Here is an 18,766-nt window from a genome sequence, read left to right on the forward strand (position 1 = left end):
CCCTTCTCTGAACCTCACAGTGATTTAGTGTGATAATAATAATAATAATAATAATAATAACAGCCTTCATTTTATTGAGCTACTACTATTGTAGTTGCTTTACATGTATTAACTTATTTTATCATCATAACAAATTCCTATGAGCATCAGACATGCTTTTGGCCTCAGGTGACATCAAACTTATCTAACTGTAATCTAATTCAGTTGGCGTTTCTTTTCTTCACATAATAACAATCCAGAGGTAGGTGGTTGCTGAATATTTCTGTAATTTACTAATGTCATCAGGGACTCAGTCTCTTATCTTTTTTTGCTACCATCCTTAGTATGTCTAGATCTTTAGTCTCATGCTTGTTACTTCATGGTCACAGATGGCCACCCTATCTCAAGGTATCACATCTGCATTCAAAATAGGGAAAAGAAAAGTGGTGTTGGTGCCAGCTGTATTTCATCCCTTTATCAGGAGACAAAAGATTTATCAGAAACCAGCCCCCTACCAGCAGACTTTCTCTAACATTTCCTTAGTTAGGTGTTGGTCACATGGCTACCTTTTGCTGCAGGAGAAGTTGGAAAAATAAATATTTAACTGAGCACACTGTTGCCTCAAAATTGGGGTTTGAGTTGCAAATAAGAAAGGATAAATGGATACTAGAAAGGCAATCAACAATTTTTCAGTAATAGATAATACTATTAGAATCCCTATTTTACAGATAGGGAAACTAAGGCATGGAGTAGTTAAGTAACTACCCAAGGTCACACAGCCAACTAACAGTAGAGCTATGATTTGAACCCAGGCAGTCTGTCTCCATACCGGTGTTTCTGGAACATTCTTTGTGACAACCTACCTTTAATGTTTAATACCTTTAATATTGCATCCCAGTATACATACCTTTCAAATTCAAAACACTACATACATTTTCTATCTACAATACTCTATTCTATTCTATTCTATTCTATTCCATTCTATTATTTCATTTTTTAAAATGTTGGTCATGTTCAACTAAACTGATTTCTTGACCTGCAATTTGAAAATAATTTTACTGCATTGCTATTCCAACACCACCATTTCCCTAATGGGATTTCTGGGGTACCAAGAAAAACTTCCTGGTGCTATGTCACTCTCTCAAGTCCTGCCTGAAATGCCACCATTTCTTTTTTCCCCTAGATATTTGTCTCTTATCGAGTCTGATCCAAGAAGGGGATGCTTTGAGGGTTCCTGTTTTATACAGCCAGACACAATTCCTAACTTATAAAATCACCAATGCTTCGGTGAGAATGGTAGCACTTCACACGATACACCCTGAGCACTAATTCATGTGTATTAGCTGAATCTCCCCAAGAAGCATATCCCCTGATATGAGGGGATTAGGGAAGTGATGCAGGCAGCAAATATGGGGTGTGTTATTAAACCAGCTGCTACAGTGGGCAACTGAAGCTTAATCCCTGGGGAAACTCTGGGGAAAAGTGTCAAAATTTTCAATTATCATCCCTGAGGAGCAAGGGAACAAGGACATTTATACCCTTCCCCCATCAGTCATTGATTAAGGGCTATTCCCAGGGCAGGGAAGGCAGTAATTCTCAGGTACTTCTGGCCTGCTATATTCTGGACAAAGTGGGTTCCATCAGCCTGAGGGAAGCCTTCCAACAAAGACACGGGTGCTGGATATTGAAAGTCAGGTTGGTGTGTAAGGAAATGGTAAGGGAGATGGATGGAACACCAACAGCATCTGCTACAACATGTTAGCTTGCATCCTTATCAATATTATCCTCAGTTCTAATATATTCAACAGTTCTTGAGTGTCTGGTCTATTGCCATGTTGCTGCAGTAATGGATGACACAGTGTTGTAAGAACCTCAGGTGGGGCAAGTCTGAGTTTTAAGCCCAGCTCATGTGCTAACTCTGTGACCCTGATCAGTAAAATAGGGAAAATATTTATACCTACCCTTTAGGATTATGGTGAGAACCTATCACAAAGCTTAGCATATTAGCAAGTGCTCCATAAGTGCTAGCTAGTATTTATTAATAATAAAAAGGATTTTCAGTTGATCATGTTGTTTAACCTATGAAATGGGGACAGTACATATACCTATAGGTATGGGGCTGGAAATAAATGTGGACTGCCTTAGCTAAGGCTGAACAGGAGACAGAGGGTATGGAATCTGGTGACCAGGAAGCTGGACAGCTAGGAGGTGTCTCGCTGAAGCTATACTTGTGGTTGATTTGCTACCAGAGCTTGGAAGCTCCCATCTCTCTCCCCAGGAATACACACTTACAAAGGAATTTGTACTTGAGTATGATTTACCACTCCACAAGCACCATGCAGATAGGAACACTAATTTGTTCACCTCTAGCATGCAAGTAAATATTTGTTGGATTAATAAATGAATACAAAGTCATATACAGAGAATCTGACCTTATCTACCAGGATTTTAGTTGTGCTATTCCCTCCACTTGGCATACCCTCTATTCCTCTTCCCAGTCCCTGTCCCATACCTTTTCCACGTGTGTGTAGTAAAGAATTTATCCTAGCCCAAAGACGGGTCTGACCCTTGCCCTCAGCTTCTGGGAGGTAATCTCTTAGCCCTTGAAATGTCATGTCTGATAGGAGTATTTTTGTTTGCCTGGGGGCCTTGGGTCAACTGATAGTCTAACAATGTTATTTAGAATTGGGATCTTGGCCACATCAACAATGTGATTTAGGGTGGGGGCTCTGAGTTACCTGGTATCAGCTCATCTTCTGAGAAGACTGGAGAAGGGGATCAGCCAGAGGGGCAGTGATGGAGCCCAAAAAAATCTTTAGAAGCTTGGGTGTGCTTTCCTGCTTGGCAATACTCCGTGAATATTGTCACATATTTATGCTGAAAAGTAACATTGTCTTGACTCCACAGGGATAGGAAAACTGAAGCTCCCTGTTTGGTACTTTCTTATACTCTGCCCTGTGAGTTTTTCTGGTGGATTATCGAAACTAAGGGTGTTATTTGGGACCCCTGGACTTTCAATTGGTGTCAGAAGGGAGGGTTGTCTTGTGTGAACTGTTCCCCTTAACTTCACAGTTGCTCTAACCTTAACATGGTAGAAATTTCCCTGTCTTCTGAAACTTAGTTCAAACATTTCCTTCTTTGGTAGAGATTTCTAATGTTCATCCATATCTAGTTCTCCTGCCCTTCTGAGTTCATAGGACTTTTACAGTTTTCTGTTCCCTTGAAGCTGGATGAAGCCATGTGATCAGTTCTGGCTAGAGAATTTAACTGTAAGTGAGAAACAATCTAGGGCTCTCTTTCCAGCTGTGGTGATTATGGAAATGTCTTGAGATGGAGGTGTAGTAAGGCAGAAGCAGCACAGATTGTGTACTATCACATGGGTGATAGCTGCCCCAGAGAGTCACGTGGACTCACAGCAGGATTTGTATGAGTAAGAAATAAACTCTGGTATGTTAAAGCCATTAAGATTTGGGGAAATATCTGTTACTGCAGCACAACTAAACTTATCCTGATTGCAAAGATCTTCCTCAATCACAATTAACCACTCCATTTTTTGAGTGCTTCCAGGCCCACATCCATCCTTGTTATGGTCCATGCTTATATGTTCTCACTAAATTCTGAGTGACTGTAGATATTTTATTTTAGTCATCTTCTCGTGTACCTGGCCCAGATTACGTATTCAGGATATGCAAGTTGAATCTAATTCAGCTGGTTGGCAGCATGGCTGTTGCGGAGATGGGCATAAACTTGCCTAAAAATCTGCCTTAAATGATGCACTGGTGAGCTAAACAGAAATAATAGAGGCTTCTGAAAAACACAGGGCCACTCTGTGGCCATGTACCATTCCTTTTTTCCTCTTCCCCAACTATATGAGAAAACAGTGTCCATGTGACACTCATGGCCTACTAGAGAAGGAATTCACAGTTCAAGAGAGAAATGGGAGAGATGGAATCAGAATACAGTGCTTCCAGGGAACATGAATTTTACATCCAAACACCCCCTCTAACTGTGTTTCAAACCCAGATGGTCTAATCTACCTATGGCCAGGCTGAACTGTTGCCTTGCAGGTGGTTGGACTTGGTGGAATGCTGAGGTCTCATTTTGTTATCTTGGGCCTGGTAGGTAAAGGCCCAGGCAAGCAAGATCTACCTCACCAGTCCTGTATCCTATTCAGGACAGAAGTCTCTGGGAGCCAGGGGTAAGCAGGTCATCATAAATAAGGAAATCCCAAAGGGTCCAAAAGTTAAGTGGGCCAAGCAGCAGAGTGGTGGTCTCTGTGACTGAAACACTGAAGTAAGCCAAAGCCCACAACAGAGACCTTAGGCCTCCTCCCCCTTGCTCTTGGTACTAGAGACAAAAGGACCTATGGTTGTAGTCACCTGTTGGAAGCCTAGATTAGAAAACTTAAGAGACAGGGCTCTCAAGGAGATTATAGAGAGTGACACATTCATGTGCTAGTATCAATCCATTCCATATTCTTGCTCCCAACCCCCCTCAACCCATGCTGCACCCAGGAACTCTCTGAGAGTAAGCAACTCTGAGATCAATTTGAAGGGGGTTGGGAGATGGGTGAAGAATAAGCATTTTATTAAGGTCAGTGTTTATTTCTTCTGGAGAAAGGCAAGTTAAGTAGTATCAGAACATACAAACTATTGTGTCTCTAATGGGCAGCATAAGACACCACATGGGAGCCTTGTGGGCAGTAAGGAGCATGTATGTGCAGGAGACACTATGATGAAAGAAACAGTAAGGTCATTCCATCCACTTTGGGGGACGGATAAAGAATATGTCTACCTCTGAGGAGACAGGACTGGAAGCATTAGGAAAGAACTGGAGGTGGGGGATTCCTAAGTGATATGGATTCTGGTTAGGTCCAAAAAGCAGCTTTTAAGCTCACGTGAGAGTACACAGGGCAGGTACTGGACTTACAGCTGCAAGGAAAAGGAGCGAGGTCAGGAATGGGCCTTCAAGTCTTGTGAAAGAGCCAAGTGACATGAAGGACAGTCCCACCCATGAAGACATTTGAAGCACCCCTGGTTACAGGATCAAACTTGATTCTTGTGACCCACTCTTCCAGAAAAGACATGGGAGGCCACAGACAGACCATGGCAAGCCTGGCAATAGAACAGCAGGGCTGGCAGGCCAAGACTAGGCTGGTGTAAGCTGTCCCTGCCAGGCAAATTCCCTTTATTTTGCAACTGGTAAAACACACACACAAACACACACACAAAATGGCATGAGAGCTATGCCTGGAGGTGTCTTTTTACTTCTTTTATTGAACTCCATAAATATTTTCATAAGGCTTTGTGTCATTACAACATCATATTTTTTTAAACATTTTTTTTAAACACACAACTTTGACACTTGTTTGACAGGGTCAAACAGTCAGATAGAAGAAATGAAATAATAAACTGGCAAGTGCAGAGCAGCAGGGGTAATCAAAATCACTGTTGCCCATCCATCCACCCCAGCCCACCCCATCCCCAAAGCACTAAAAGATCACTATTTGGCTTCACACTAGAATTGTTAGAACTCTCTTGTTGCTGTCCTTATAAATCCTTTAGAGATATACACATAGAAGGGACGAGAGGGAGAGAGAGAAAGAGGAGGTGGATTTCTGGGTTAGGACCATCCCACAAGAGGGCCCATAGAATATATTAGCAAAGCCTTTTTGAGCAAATCCAGGCCTCATTGAGTTGAGGAAGGGGTATCTCTGGGCCATGCAGAAACAGAGATTTACAGAGTTCTTAGGGATAGCATTGCTGTGGGAATACAGAATAGGCTTGGATCCTGAGCCCAGGTAATGGGGTTCCCCTTGGGGCTGTTGGCCAGTGGTCTGCTTTTCTGCCATAGGCTGGGGGAATATTCCAAGCAATGGTGAACAGATTTCTTGTTGTTTTCATAAGTTATTGGCATCTGATGAGGCCAGTGGGTTGGGTGGATAAGAGGTGGGTGGAAAGAGGTGATAATTCCTGATCCTGGAGCTCTGGGCACAGTCCCAGGGGAGCAGGAAGTGGGAGTGTGAGGGAGCTTGGCCAAGAGAAGTTGTAGGTCCAGGGACCTGTCCATGCATCCCCTCTTGGTGTGCCCCCAGGCCCTGGAGAAACAAGTCAAGGTCAAGCCTAGTGGGAAGGAATTGAAAGTAGGAAAATAATGTACACTCAAGGGAGGCCTACACAGCCAGACATTCTGTTTGCCAGGGAATCCATTTTAGCTTAGGCACTGGGTACCAGGTTCCTTGTTAAGTGGGCTTAAGTAGCTGGGTCAGGTGCTGAGCAATTGTGGCCAGTCCCGAGCCCTGGCCCTCTGCCCAGCTCACACTTATCCTTGGCTTACTTCTCAAGTCTCATTTGGGTGTGGTGGAATGGGAGCTTAAACAGCTTGTAATTTGATTCCCATAGAGGAAAAATTCCCAGGCTGGGCAGGGCCTGGTCTGGGTCAGGAGGCATAAGAGCAGAGCCAGCTATGCTGTGTCCCATGCAGCCATGGCTGCTGCTCATTAAGCTGAGGTCCTTTCATGATGAAGTCTTCTCCCACAGGGTCCAGGATAGACTCACAATCTCCATATTCCTCACTAGAATGGCTCTCCATAGTAGGGCCCATCCTTACTCCTTTGTACTCCATTCTCCTTGCTGTTCAAGGTCTATCTACCTGAGGGGCTATGTGGAGAGGAGGAATAGGGAGTACCCATAGGGAGTCTGTCTCTTTGTGTGGAAAGTTAGTTTTTCCTAAGTGTAAAGCCTACCAAAAATGAGCCTGAGGGTAGCATCTCTGCCTCAGATCATTTCTCCACAGGGAAAAGTCCCCTGGGCTCCTCGCTTGCTTACTTCAAATGTTGTGGGATGGGAGAATGTTGGAAACAGGGCAGTCTTTGAGTGCCAGAAGCGCTTTAACTATGCTCATACCAGCAACCCTCCTGTGCAGGGGAGAGCAGGAGAAAGAAGGAAGACAGGAAGAGGGGAAGGAAGGAGCCATGGAAGATTATCCATGCAATCAGCTAACAATGGGGGAAGTTTCACATAAGTTAGGAACTGTAAGTACATATCTTGGGCTGAGGTTGTCTCTTTCCATGCCCATCTTTGTTCTTTCCTATAAGAGGTTACTATCAGCCTTTGATTCTGTCCAGGTCAATAATTTGAATACAGTTGAAGATCTTGGTCAGGTGGGCTCTGTCTTGACCTCTTACAGACTCCAGCAATGCTGCCTAAACAATCTGCCAATGGGGAGCAGGTACAACCAGGCCCCTGATTGCAGTGGGGAGTCCTACCCTAAACCTACTTGGTACTGGAGGCAGTTGAATCCCTCCTCCAGGAGGCAGAGTCTCAGCCTCTTTACTTCTAGTTCAGATTTTTTAGGTTAGGGGAGGGACAAGCCTAGAAGAAACACCATAACCAAAGTGGCATGAAGAAGAGAAAAACTGACCCAAACTAAACCCCAGATACAAAACTAGCATGACCCAGCAGTGCTGCAACATGGGAACCCCCAGTGCTAGCAGAAGAAACAGCCCAAATGCAGAATGCTCCCTGAACAGAAGTCCTCTCCAGCATCATTACTCTGACATTCCCTTGCTTCTGTTTAGTTTCGATCTCTCTACAACACCTAAAACACAGTGAAAGCAATAGAAATATTGAGCAGTTATGTCACAGGGCACAACAGAGCATGTCCAGACTGGCATGACTGAGGACAGAAGATGCAGGGAAAAGGCTATTTGGGGCAACTGCAGGGCTGCAGAAACATTCGCAGATGATCAGTTGAGGGAGTGGAGGAAGGGGATCCTCCCCTTACCCAGTGAAAAGGAAAAGGAAAAAAAGAAATTCAAAACTCTCAAACTCCACCACATCAAATTAAATTCAAAAGTCATCAGCATCAGTATCATCAGGAAACTAAAAAACAATACAAACACATCTATGTTAATAATGACAAGTCAATGAATCACTCACAGGAGAGCAAAAAGATTATCTCAACAAGAAAAGGAACAAATAGAAATGTCATTTTCTGAAAGTAAAGGGGAGGGGCACAGGGTAAGAATGGAAAACTTTTAAAGAAGGGATCATGTGTTTGGAATTCATTGGTACTTCTTCCTACCAACTACAGATTTTACTTCCCCAAAACAACAGAAAACATTTTTGGTCCTTCTGCATGTGTGTGTGTGTGTGTGTGTGTGTGTGTGTGTGTGTGTGTACACTCAAGGTCCTGTGTGCGTGTGTGTATGTGTGTGTGTATGCGTGTGTGTGTGTATATGTGTATATATATATATATAAATTTCAACAGTGCTTCTCCGAAAAAAGGTCCATCTATAAATATAATTTTATTTACTTTATTTTAAAATTATCTGCCTCCCTGTTGGTATTATTTTTTGAAGGGGGTTAACCTGCTGAAGTTTTGCCAGAATGGTGACTGGCTGCGCTTGGGTTCGGTGAACTCAAAGACCTGCGACTGAGCGATGCCATCAGGGACCAGGTACTGGCCCTGGTTTAACGGGTCCTGCGGTGGTGGGTAGGAAGGAGGAACTGAGCGAGCAGAGGTGACACCTAGAGTAGACGGGAGATCAAAGGGAAATGGTATAAATTAAGTAGCAAGGGGCTTCTCAAAGCACCTAGTGCCCACTTTTAATCCTTATCTCTATTCAGAACAGAATAGGCTGAGGCACACAGCATATGATTCAGAATGCAAGGATGATCTCTCTGCTGCTCCCAAATACCTTTTTCATCTGCTGGTCAGTGTCTGAAATTTCAACATTATAGCTTCTCTGTTTGCCTTTGTTTGACGACTTGATCCCATTACCCTGGAAGTAGTATCATATTAAGCCATCATATAACATATTAAGACATTCACACTTCGGTGGGAAGGAACCACTTCTTTTCTAAAAGCCAGTATTTTGTTGTTTTGTTTTTGTTCTTGTTATTGTTTTCCAGCTTTATTGAGATGTAACTGACATACAATATTGTGTAAGTTTAAGTTATGCAATGTGATGATTCATTATACATATATATTGTGAAATAATTACCACAATAAGGTTAGTTAGCACATCCATCACCTCACACAATTACCTTAAGTATACAATAGAGTATTGTTAACTATATTAACCATACTGTACATTATATCTCCAGAACTATTTCATCATATAACTAGAAGTTTGTGCCCTTTGACCAACATTGCCCCACTTTCCCCAACCCCAACCCCTGGCAACCATTAATCTACTTTCTGTTTCTATAATTTTGCCTTTCTCAGATTGCATATATAAGTGACATATTGTATTTGTATTTTCCTGTCTGACATTTCACACAGCATAACTCCCTAAAGACCATCCATATTTCCATAAATGGCAGGATTTCCTTCTTTTTATGGTTGAATAGTATTCCACAGTGTGTATGTGTGTGTGTGTGTGTGTGTCTTTATTGGGTGTATGGTTTATAAAAAGGTTCTCCCATTGCATAGGTAGCCTTTTCATTTTGTTGATTGTCTTTCTTTTGCTGTGCAGAAGCTTTCTAGTTTGATGTAGTCCCACTTGCTTATTTTTGTTTCTCTGGCTTGTGTTTAGGTGTCATATTCAAAAACTCATTGCCAAGATCAATGTTGAGGAGTATTTTCCCTGTTTTCTTCTAGGAGTTTTATAGATATGGGTCTTACACTTAAGTCTTTAATCCGTTTTGAGTTAATTTTTATGAGTGGTGTAATATAGGGGTCCAATACAGTCCTTTGCATGTAAACATCCAATTTTCCCAATACCATTAATAAAAGAGACTATCTTTCCCACACTGAATATTCTTGGCCTCCTGACAAATATTAGTTGACCATAAGTGTGGGTTTATAATTGGGCTCTTGATTCTGTTCCATTGATCTATATGCTGGTTTTTATGCTAGTACCATACTTTTTTGATTACTATAGCTTTGTAATATAGTTTGAAATTGGGATACATGATTGCCCCCAGCTTTGCTCTTCTTTATCAGAATTGCTTTGGTAAATTGGGGTCTTTTGTGGTTCCATATGAATTTTAGGAGTGTTTTCTCTCCTTCTATGAAAAATGCCATGGAATTTGAGATAAGGATTACAGCAAGTATAAAGATGGCTTTGTATAGTAAGGACATTTTCACAATATTAATTCTTGTCATTCATGAATATGGGATATCTTTCCATTTATTTGTGTCTTCTTCAATTTCTTTCATAAATGTCTAATAGATTTCAATGTGCAGATCTTTAACCTTCTTGGTTAAACCTATTCCTAAGTATTTTACTATTTTGTGCTATTGCAAAGGGGATTGTGTCCTTAATTTCTCTTTTGGATGTTTGTTGTTAGTGAAACACAACTGATTTCTGTACACTGATTTTGTATCCTGAAACATTACTGAATTTCTTTATTATTCTAATATTATTATTTCTTGGGATAGTCTTTAGAGTTTTCTATGTATGAAATCATATCATCTGTAAACAGAGACAGTTTGACTTCTCCCTTTCTGACTTTAATTGCTTTTTATTGCCTGACTGCTCTGGCTAGGACTTCAAGAGCTACGCTGAATAGGAGTGGTGAGGTTTAGAATCCTTGTCTTATTCCTGAACTTAGAGGAAAAGCTTTCAAACTTTCACCTCTGAATATTATGTTATTAGTGGTGAGCTTGTCATAAAAAGCATTGATTATATTGAAATATGTTCTTTGTATACCCAATTTATTGAGAATTTTTATCACGAAAGATGTTGAATTTTGTAAAATGCTTTTTCTGCATCTATTGAGGTAATCATGTGATTTTTATCTTTCATTCTATAAATGTGGTGTGTCACATTTATTGATTTGCATATGTAGACCATGCTTGCATCCTAGAGATGAATCCCACTTGATGATGATGCATGATCCTTTTATGCGCTGTTGAATTTGGTTTGCTAGTATTTTGTTGAGAATTTTTACATCTATATTCATCAAGAATATCTAGTAGTATCTTTATCCAGCTTTGGTATTGGGGTAATGTTAGCCTCATAAAATGAGTTTGGGAGTGTTCCTTTTAGGTTTTTGACTAGTTTGAGAAGGATTGGTGTTAATTCTTTTTTAAATGTTTCATGGAATTCACCAGTGAAACCATCTATCTGTTCCTGGGCTTTTCTTTGTTGGGAGGTTTGACTACTGATTCAACCTTCTCACTTGTTATTTGTCTGCTCAGATTTTGTATTTTTCCCTAATTTGAGACATAATAGACATATTACATTGTATAAGATTAAGGTGTACAACATAATGATTTGATATATGTATATACTGCAAAAAGATAAGCACATTAAGGTCACTTAACATCCATCACTTCACATAGTTACACGTTTTTTCTTTTGATGAGAACTTTTACAGTCTACTCTCTTAGCAACTTTCAAATACACAATACAGTTTTGCTAACTATAATCTTCATGCTGTATGTTACTTCCTCAACCTCATTTATTTTATAACTGAAAGTTTGTACCTTTTGACCACATTCACCTATTTCCCCTACCCAACACCACTCGCATGTGGCAAACACCAATCTCTTCTCTGTTTCTACAAGTTCAGTTTTATTAGATTCCCCATATAAGTGAGATCATACAGTATTTGTCTTTCTTTGTCTGAATTATTTCATTTAGCATAACGCCTTCCAGGTTAGTCCATGATGTGGAAAAGACAAGATTCCCCTCTTTTTACAGCTGAATAATATTCCATTGTGTATGTGTTTGTATATATTTATTTTATCCATTTATCTGTCAAAGGACACTTAGGTTATTTCTATGTCTTGGCTATTATGAATAATGCAGTAACAAACATGGGGTACAGATACCTCTTCAAGATAGTTATTTCTTTTCTTTAGATATATACCCAGAACTGGAATTGAATTATATGGTAGCTCTATTTTTAATTTTTTTACAAACCTCCATACTGTTTTCCATAGCAGCTGTACCAACTTACATTCCTACCAACAGTATAAAAGGGTCTCTTTTCTCTACATCCTTCCCAGCACTTGCCAGCACTTGTCTTTTGATAACAGCCTTTCTGAAAGGTGTGAGGTAATATCTCATTGTGGTTTTGATTTGCATTTCCTGATGATTAATGATGCTGAGGTACTTTTCGTGTACCTGTTGGCTATTGGAATATTTTCTTTGGAAAATGTCTACTTAGGTCTTTTGCTTATTTTTTAAAAAATAATTTTTATTGGAATATAGTTGATTTACAATATTGTGTTAGTTTCTGCTGTATAGTAAAGTGAATCAGTTAAACATATACATATATCTGCTCTTTTTTAGATTATTTTCCCATAAACGTCATTACAGAGTATTGAGCAGAGTTCCCTGTACTATACAGTAGGTTCTTATTAGTTATTTATTTTATATATAGTAGTGTGTATATGTCAATCCCAATCTCCCAATTTATCCCTCTCTCCCTTTCCACTTTGGTAACCATAAGTTTGTTTTCTATATCTGTGACTCTATTTTTGTTTTGTAAATAAGTTCTTTTGCACCATTTTTTAGATTACACATATAAGCAATACCATATGATATATGACTTACTCTGACTTACTTCACTCAGTATGACAATCACTAGGTCCATCCATGTAGCTGCAAATAGCATTATTTTGTTCTTTTTTATGGCTGAGTAATATCCCATTGTATATATGTACCACATCTTCTTTATGCATTCATCCATTGATGAACATTTAGGTTGCTTCCATGTCCTGGCTATTGTAAATAGCACTGCGATGAACATTGGGGTGAATGTTTCTTTTTTTTTTTAACATCTTTATTGGAGTATAATTGCTTTACAATGGTGTGTTAGTTTCAGCTTTATAACAAAGTGAATCAGCTATACGTAAACATATATCCCCATATCTCCTCCCTCTTGCGTCTCCCCCCCACCTCCCTACTAACAAATGTAAAATAGATAGCTAGTGGGAAGCAGCTGCATAGCACAGGGAGATCAGCTCGGTGCTTCACGTATCTTTTTGATTTATGGTTTTCTCTGGATATATGCTTAGGAGAGGGATTGCTGGATCATATGGTAGCTCTATTTTTAGTTTTTTAAAGAACCTCCATACTGTTCTCCATAGCAGCTGTACCAATTTACATTCCCACCAACAGTGTGGAAGGGTTCCCTTTACTCCACACCCTCTCCAGCATTTGTTTGTAGACTTTATGATGATGGCCATTCTGACCGGTCTGTGGTGATACCTCATTATAGTTTTGATTTGCATTTCTCTAATAATTAGCAATGTTGAGCATCTTTTCATGTGATTTTGGCCATCTATATGCCTTCTTTGGAGGAATGTCTATTAGATCTTCTGCCCACTTTTTGATTGGGTTGTTTGTTTATTTTTTTTGATATTGAGCTGCATGAGCTGTTTGTATATTTGGAGATTAATCCCTTGTCAGTTGCTTCGTTTGCAAATATTTTCTCCCATTCTGTGGGTTGTCTTTTTTTTTTTTATGGTTTCCCTTGCTGTGCAAAAGCTTTTAAGTTTAATTGGTCCCATTTGTTTATTTTTGTTTTTATTTTCAGTACTCTAGGAGGTGGATCCAAAAAGATATTGCTGCAACTTATGTCAAAGAATGTTGTGCCTATGTTTTCCTCAAAGAGTTTTATAGTATCTGGTCTTACATTTAGGTCATTAATCCACTTTGAGTTTATTTTTGTGTGTGGTGTTAGAGAATGTTCTAGTTTCATTCTTGTACATGTAGCTGTCCAGTTTTCCCAGCACCATTCATTGAAGAGACTGTCTTTTTGTCCACTGTATTTCCTTGCCTCCTTTGTCATAGATTAATTGACCATAGGTGCATGGGTTTATTTCTTGGCTTTCTATTCTGTTCCACTGATCTATATTTCTATTTTTGTGCCACTACCATACATTTTTGGAAATGATTTTTAAAATTTTTGTTTTATATTGGAGTTGATTAATAATTTTGTGTTAGTTTCAGGTGTACAGCAGAGTGATTCAGTTATACACACAGATGTATCTATTCTTTTTCAGATTCATTTCCCATTTAGGTTATTACAGAGTATTGATCAGATTTCCCTGAGCTATACAGTAGGTCTTTTTGATAACTGTAGCTTTGTAGTATAGTCTGAAGTCAGGGAGCCTGATACCTCCAGCTCCATTTTTCTTTCTCAGGATTACTTTGGCTATACAGTCTTTTGTTTCCATATAAATTTAAAAAAAATTGTTCTGGTTCTGTGAAAAATGCTATTGGTAATTTAATAGGGATTGCATTGAATCTGTAGATTGCCTTGGGTAGTGTAGTCATTTTGACAATATTGGTTCTTCCAAACCAAGAACACAGTATATCTTTCCATCTGTGTCACCTTCAATTTCTTTCATCAGAGTCTTATAGTTTTCAGAGTACAGGTCTTCTGCCTTGTTAGGTAGGTTTATTCCTAGGTATTTTATTCTTTTTGATGTGATGGTAAATGGGATTGTTTCCTTATTTTCTTTCTGATTTTTTCTGTTAGTGTGATTTCTGAGTGTTAATTTTGTATCCTGCAACTTTACCAAATTCATTGACACACTCTAGTAGTTTTCTGGTAACATCTTCAGGATCATCAATGTATAGTATCATGTCATCTGCAAACAGTGACAGTTTTACTTCTTTTCCAGTTTGGATTGCACTCATTTCTTTTTCTTCTCTGGTTGCTGTGGCTAGGACTCCCAGAACTTGAATAAAAGTGGTGAGAGTGGACATCCTTTTCTTCTTCCTGATCTTAGAGGAAATGCCTTCAGCTTTTTACCATTGAGTGTGATGTTAGCTGTGGGTTTGTTGTATATGGCCTTTATTATGTCGAGGTAGGTTCCATCTATGCCCACTTTCTGGACAGCTTTTATCATAAATGGGTGTTGGAAATGTAAAAAGACTTTTCTGCATCTATTGAGATAATCATATATTTGTTATACTTTTTAATTTGTTAATGTGGTATATCAGTGACTAATTTGGGGATAACGAAAAATCCTTGTATCCCTGGGATAAATCCCACTTGATTGTAGTGTTTGATCCTTTTAATGTATTGTTGGGTTTGGTTTGCTAGTATTTTGTTGAGGAGTTTTCCATCTATGTTCTTCAGTGATATTGGCCTGTAATTTTCTTTTTTTGTGGTATCTGTGTCTGGTTTTGGTATTAGGGTGATGGTGGCCTCGTAGAATGAGTTAGGGAGTGTCTCCCTCTGCTATATTTTGGAAGAGCTTGAGAAGGATAGGTGTTAACGCCTCTCTAAAGGTTTGACAGAATTTGCCTGTGAAGCCATCTGATACTGGACTTTTGTTTGTGTGAAGTTTTTAAAATAAGTTTCAATTTCAGTACTTGTGATTATTCTATTCATATTTTCTATTTCTTCCTGGTTCAGTCTTGGGAGATTTTACCTTCCTAAGGATTTGTCCATTTCTTCTAGATTGTCCATTTTATTGGCATATAGTTGCTTGTAGTAGTCTCTTATGATCCTTTGTATTTCTGTGTTGTCCGACGTAACTTCTTTTTCATTTCTAATTTTAGTGATCTGAGCCCTATCCCTTTTTTTCTTGATGGGGTTGACTTAAAGTTTATCAATGTTGTTTATCTTTTCAAAGAACCAGCTTTTAGTTTCACTGTCTTTTCTCTTGTTTTCGTCATCTCTATTTCATTTGTTTCTGTTCTGATGTTTATGATTTATTTCCTTGTATTAACTTTGGGTTTTGTTTGTTCTTATTTCTCTAGTTGCTTACGGTGTAAGTTTTTGTTGTTTATTTGTGATTTTTCTTGGTTCCTGAGGTAAGACTGCATTGCTCCAAACTTCACTCTTAGAACTGCTTTTGCTGTGTCCCATAAGTTTTGGATCATCATGTTTTCATTTTCGTCTGTCTCTAGGTATTTTTGAATTTCCTCTTTGATTTCTTCAGTGATCCATTTGTTGTTCAGTAACATATTGTTAGCCTCCAGGTGTTTGTGTTTTTTGCATTTTTTTTCATGTAGTTGATTCCTAATCTCAACATTGCAGTTGGAGTGCTGGCTTGATATAATTTCAATTTTCTTAAATATAATGAGGCTTACTGTATGGTACACCATGTTATCTATCCTGGAAAATGTTCTATGTGCACTTGAGAAGAATGTGCATCTTCTCCTTTTAAATGGAATATTCTATAAATATCAATTAAGTCCATTTGTCTAATGTGTCATTTAAGCTTTTGTTTCCTTATTGATTTTCTGTCTGAATGATCTGTCAATTGATGAAAATGGGGTGTTAAAGTGTCCCAATATTATTGTGTTACTGTCAATTTCTCATTTTATGGCTGTAAGAATTTGCCTTATATATTGAGGTGCTCCTATGTTGGGTGTATAAATATTTACAATTGTTATATCTTCTTCTTGGATTGATGCTTTGCTCATTATGTGGTGTCCTTCTTTGTCTCTTGTAACAGTCTTTATTTCAAAGTCTATTTTGTCTGATATGAGTATCACTACTCCAGCTTTCTTTTGATTTCCATTTGCATGGAATACCTTTTTCCATCACCTCATTTTCAGTCTGTATGTGTCTCTAGATTTGATGTGGGTCTCTTGTAGACAGCATATATGTGTCTTTTTTTTTAAATTCGGATATAGTTGTTTTACAATGTCATGTTAGTTTCTACTGCACAGCGAAGTGGAGTTCCCTTTGCTATACAGCAGGTTCTTGATAGTTTTCTATTTTATACATATTAGTATATATATGTCAATCTCATTCTCCCAATTCATGTGACCACCATCTCCCCTTGGTGTCCATACATCTGTTCTCTACATCTGTGTCTCTATTTCTGCCTTGCAAACTGGTTCATCTGTACTATTTTTCTAGATTCCACATATATGTGTTAACATACGATATTTGTTTTTCTCTTTCTGACATACTTCAGTCTGTATGACAGTCTCTAGGTCCATCCATGTCTCTACAAATGACCCAATTTTGTTTCTTTTTATGACCGAGTAATATTCCATTGTATATATATACCACATCTTCTGCTTCTTTTTTAAATCAATTCAGCCAGTCTATGGCTTTTTGTTTGAGCATTTAATCCATTTACCTTTAAGATAATTACTGATCTGTATGTTCTTATTGCTATTTTGTTAATTGTTTTGGATTAGTTTCTGTAGTTCTTTTTTCTTCCCTTTTTGTTCTCTTCTCTTGTGATTTGATGACTACCTTTAGTGTTGTGTTTGGATTGCTTTTTCTTTTTTGTGTGTGTATCTGTTCTAGATTTTTGCTTTCCGCTTACCATGAGGTTTTGATATAACAGACTACATATATACAAGATTTTTAAAAGTTGCTGGTCTCCTAATTTCAAATGGATTTCCAAAATCCTGCATTTGTATGCTCCTCTTCTCACTATTGCTGTTTTTGTTATCATATTTTGTGTGGATGCTTGCCTACCTTTACTGTATGTTTGCCTTTACTGTTGCACTTTCCCATTCATAATTTTCTTGTTTCTAGTTGTGGTCTTTTCTTTTCCATCTAGAGAATATCGCTTAGCATTCGTTGGTTTGGTGGTGGTGAATTTTCTTAGCTTTTGTTTGTAAAGCATTTGCTTTTTCCATGGAATCTGAATGAGAGCCTTGCTGGGTAGAGTATTCTTGGTTGTGTTTTTTCCCTTTCATGGCTTTAGATATATCGTGTCACTCCCTTTGGGGCTGCAGAGCTACTGCTGAACAATCAGCTGATAACTTTATGGAAATTCCCGTGTGTGTTATTTGTTGCTTTTCCTTTGTTGCTTTTAATATTTTCTCTGCCTTAATTTTTTGTCAATTTGATTAATATGTGCCTCAGTATGTTCCTCCTTGGGTTTATCCTGTATGGGACTCTCTGCACTTCCTGGCCTTGAGTGGGTGTTTCCTTTCCCATGTTAGGGAAGTTTTTGGCTATTATCTCTTTAAATATTTTCTCAGGCCCTTTCTCTCTCTCTTCTCCTTCTGGGACCCCTATAATGCAAATGTTTGTGCATTTTATGTTGTCCCAGAAGTCTCTGAGACTGTCCTCATTTCTTTTCATTCTTTTTTCTTTATTCTGTTTTGCAGCAGCAATTTCCCCCAATCTGTCTTCCAGCTCACTTATTCGTTCTTCTGCCTCACTTTTTCTATTGATTCCTTCTAGTGCATTTTTCATTGCAGTTATTGTATTGTTTAATCTTTGTTTGTTCTTTAAAGCTTCTAGTGCTTTATTAAACATTTCTTGTATCCTACTGGTCTGTGCTCCATTCTTTTTCTGACATCTTGAATCATCTTTACTGTCATTACTCTGGATTATTTTTCAGATAGGTTGCCTATCTCCACTTCACTTAGCTGTTCTTCTGGGGTTTTATCTTGTTCTTTCGTCTGGAACATATTTCTCTGCCATCTCATTTTGTCTAGATTTCTGTCTTTGTGGTCTCCGTTCCTCACACTGCAGGACTGTAGTTTTTCTTGCTTCTGGTGTCTGCACTTTGCTGGGTGAGGTGGGTCCAGGGGCTTGTACAGGTTCCCTGGTGGGAGAGACTGGTGTCTGCCCACTGGTGGGTGGAGCTAGATCTTGTCCCTCTGGGGGTAAGGCCATGGCAAGAGGTGTGTTTATAGGTGGTTGTTGGCTCAGGACGACTTTAGGCAGCCTATCTGCTGATGGGTGGGGCTGTGTTCCCACCATGTTCATTGTTTGGTCTGAGGCCTCCAAGTGCTGGATCCTACAGGCTGTTGTCCAGGTCTTGGTGTCAATATGATGACCTCTGGGAGAGCTCATGCTGATCAATATTCCTTGGAGCCCCCACCACCAGTGCCCTTGTCCCCACAGTGACCCACAGCCGACCCCTGCCTCCCTAAGATACTCTT

General features: G+C 39.1%; 1 protein-coding gene across 12 annotated transcripts in view; it reads right to left on the reverse strand.

The window, feature by feature from the left end:
- The window catches only part of ARHGEF9 (Cdc42 guanine nucleotide exchange factor 9), a 228,719-nt gene that overhangs the window by 1,563 nt on the left and 208,390 nt on the right, over positions 1-18,766 (reverse strand). For 10 of the 12 annotated variants that reach the window (XM_059910560.1, XM_059910548.1, XM_059910558.1 and 7 more), the window contains 2 exons: positions 8,351-8,510; positions 5,260-7,862 (listed from right to left, as the gene is read on the reverse strand). The exons of 1 other annotated variant lie outside the window; for it this stretch is intronic. In XM_059910560.1, coding sequence (XP_059766543.1) covers positions 7,727-7,862; positions 8,351-8,510 — 296 coding nt within the window. In that variant the 3' untranslated portion in view covers positions 5,260-7,726. Of the gene's footprint in view, positions 1-5,259; positions 7,863-8,350; positions 8,511-18,766 lie in introns of those variants that run through there. One more of the 12 variants, XM_059910551.1, reaches the window with a different exon arrangement.

Source organism: Balaenoptera ricei, chromosome X (assembly GCF_028023285.1).
Source record: "Balaenoptera ricei isolate mBalRic1 chromosome X, mBalRic1.hap2, whole genome shotgun sequence".
In the NCBI taxonomy this organism is placed as follows: Eukaryota; Metazoa; Chordata; class Mammalia; order Artiodactyla; family Balaenopteridae; genus Balaenoptera; species Balaenoptera ricei.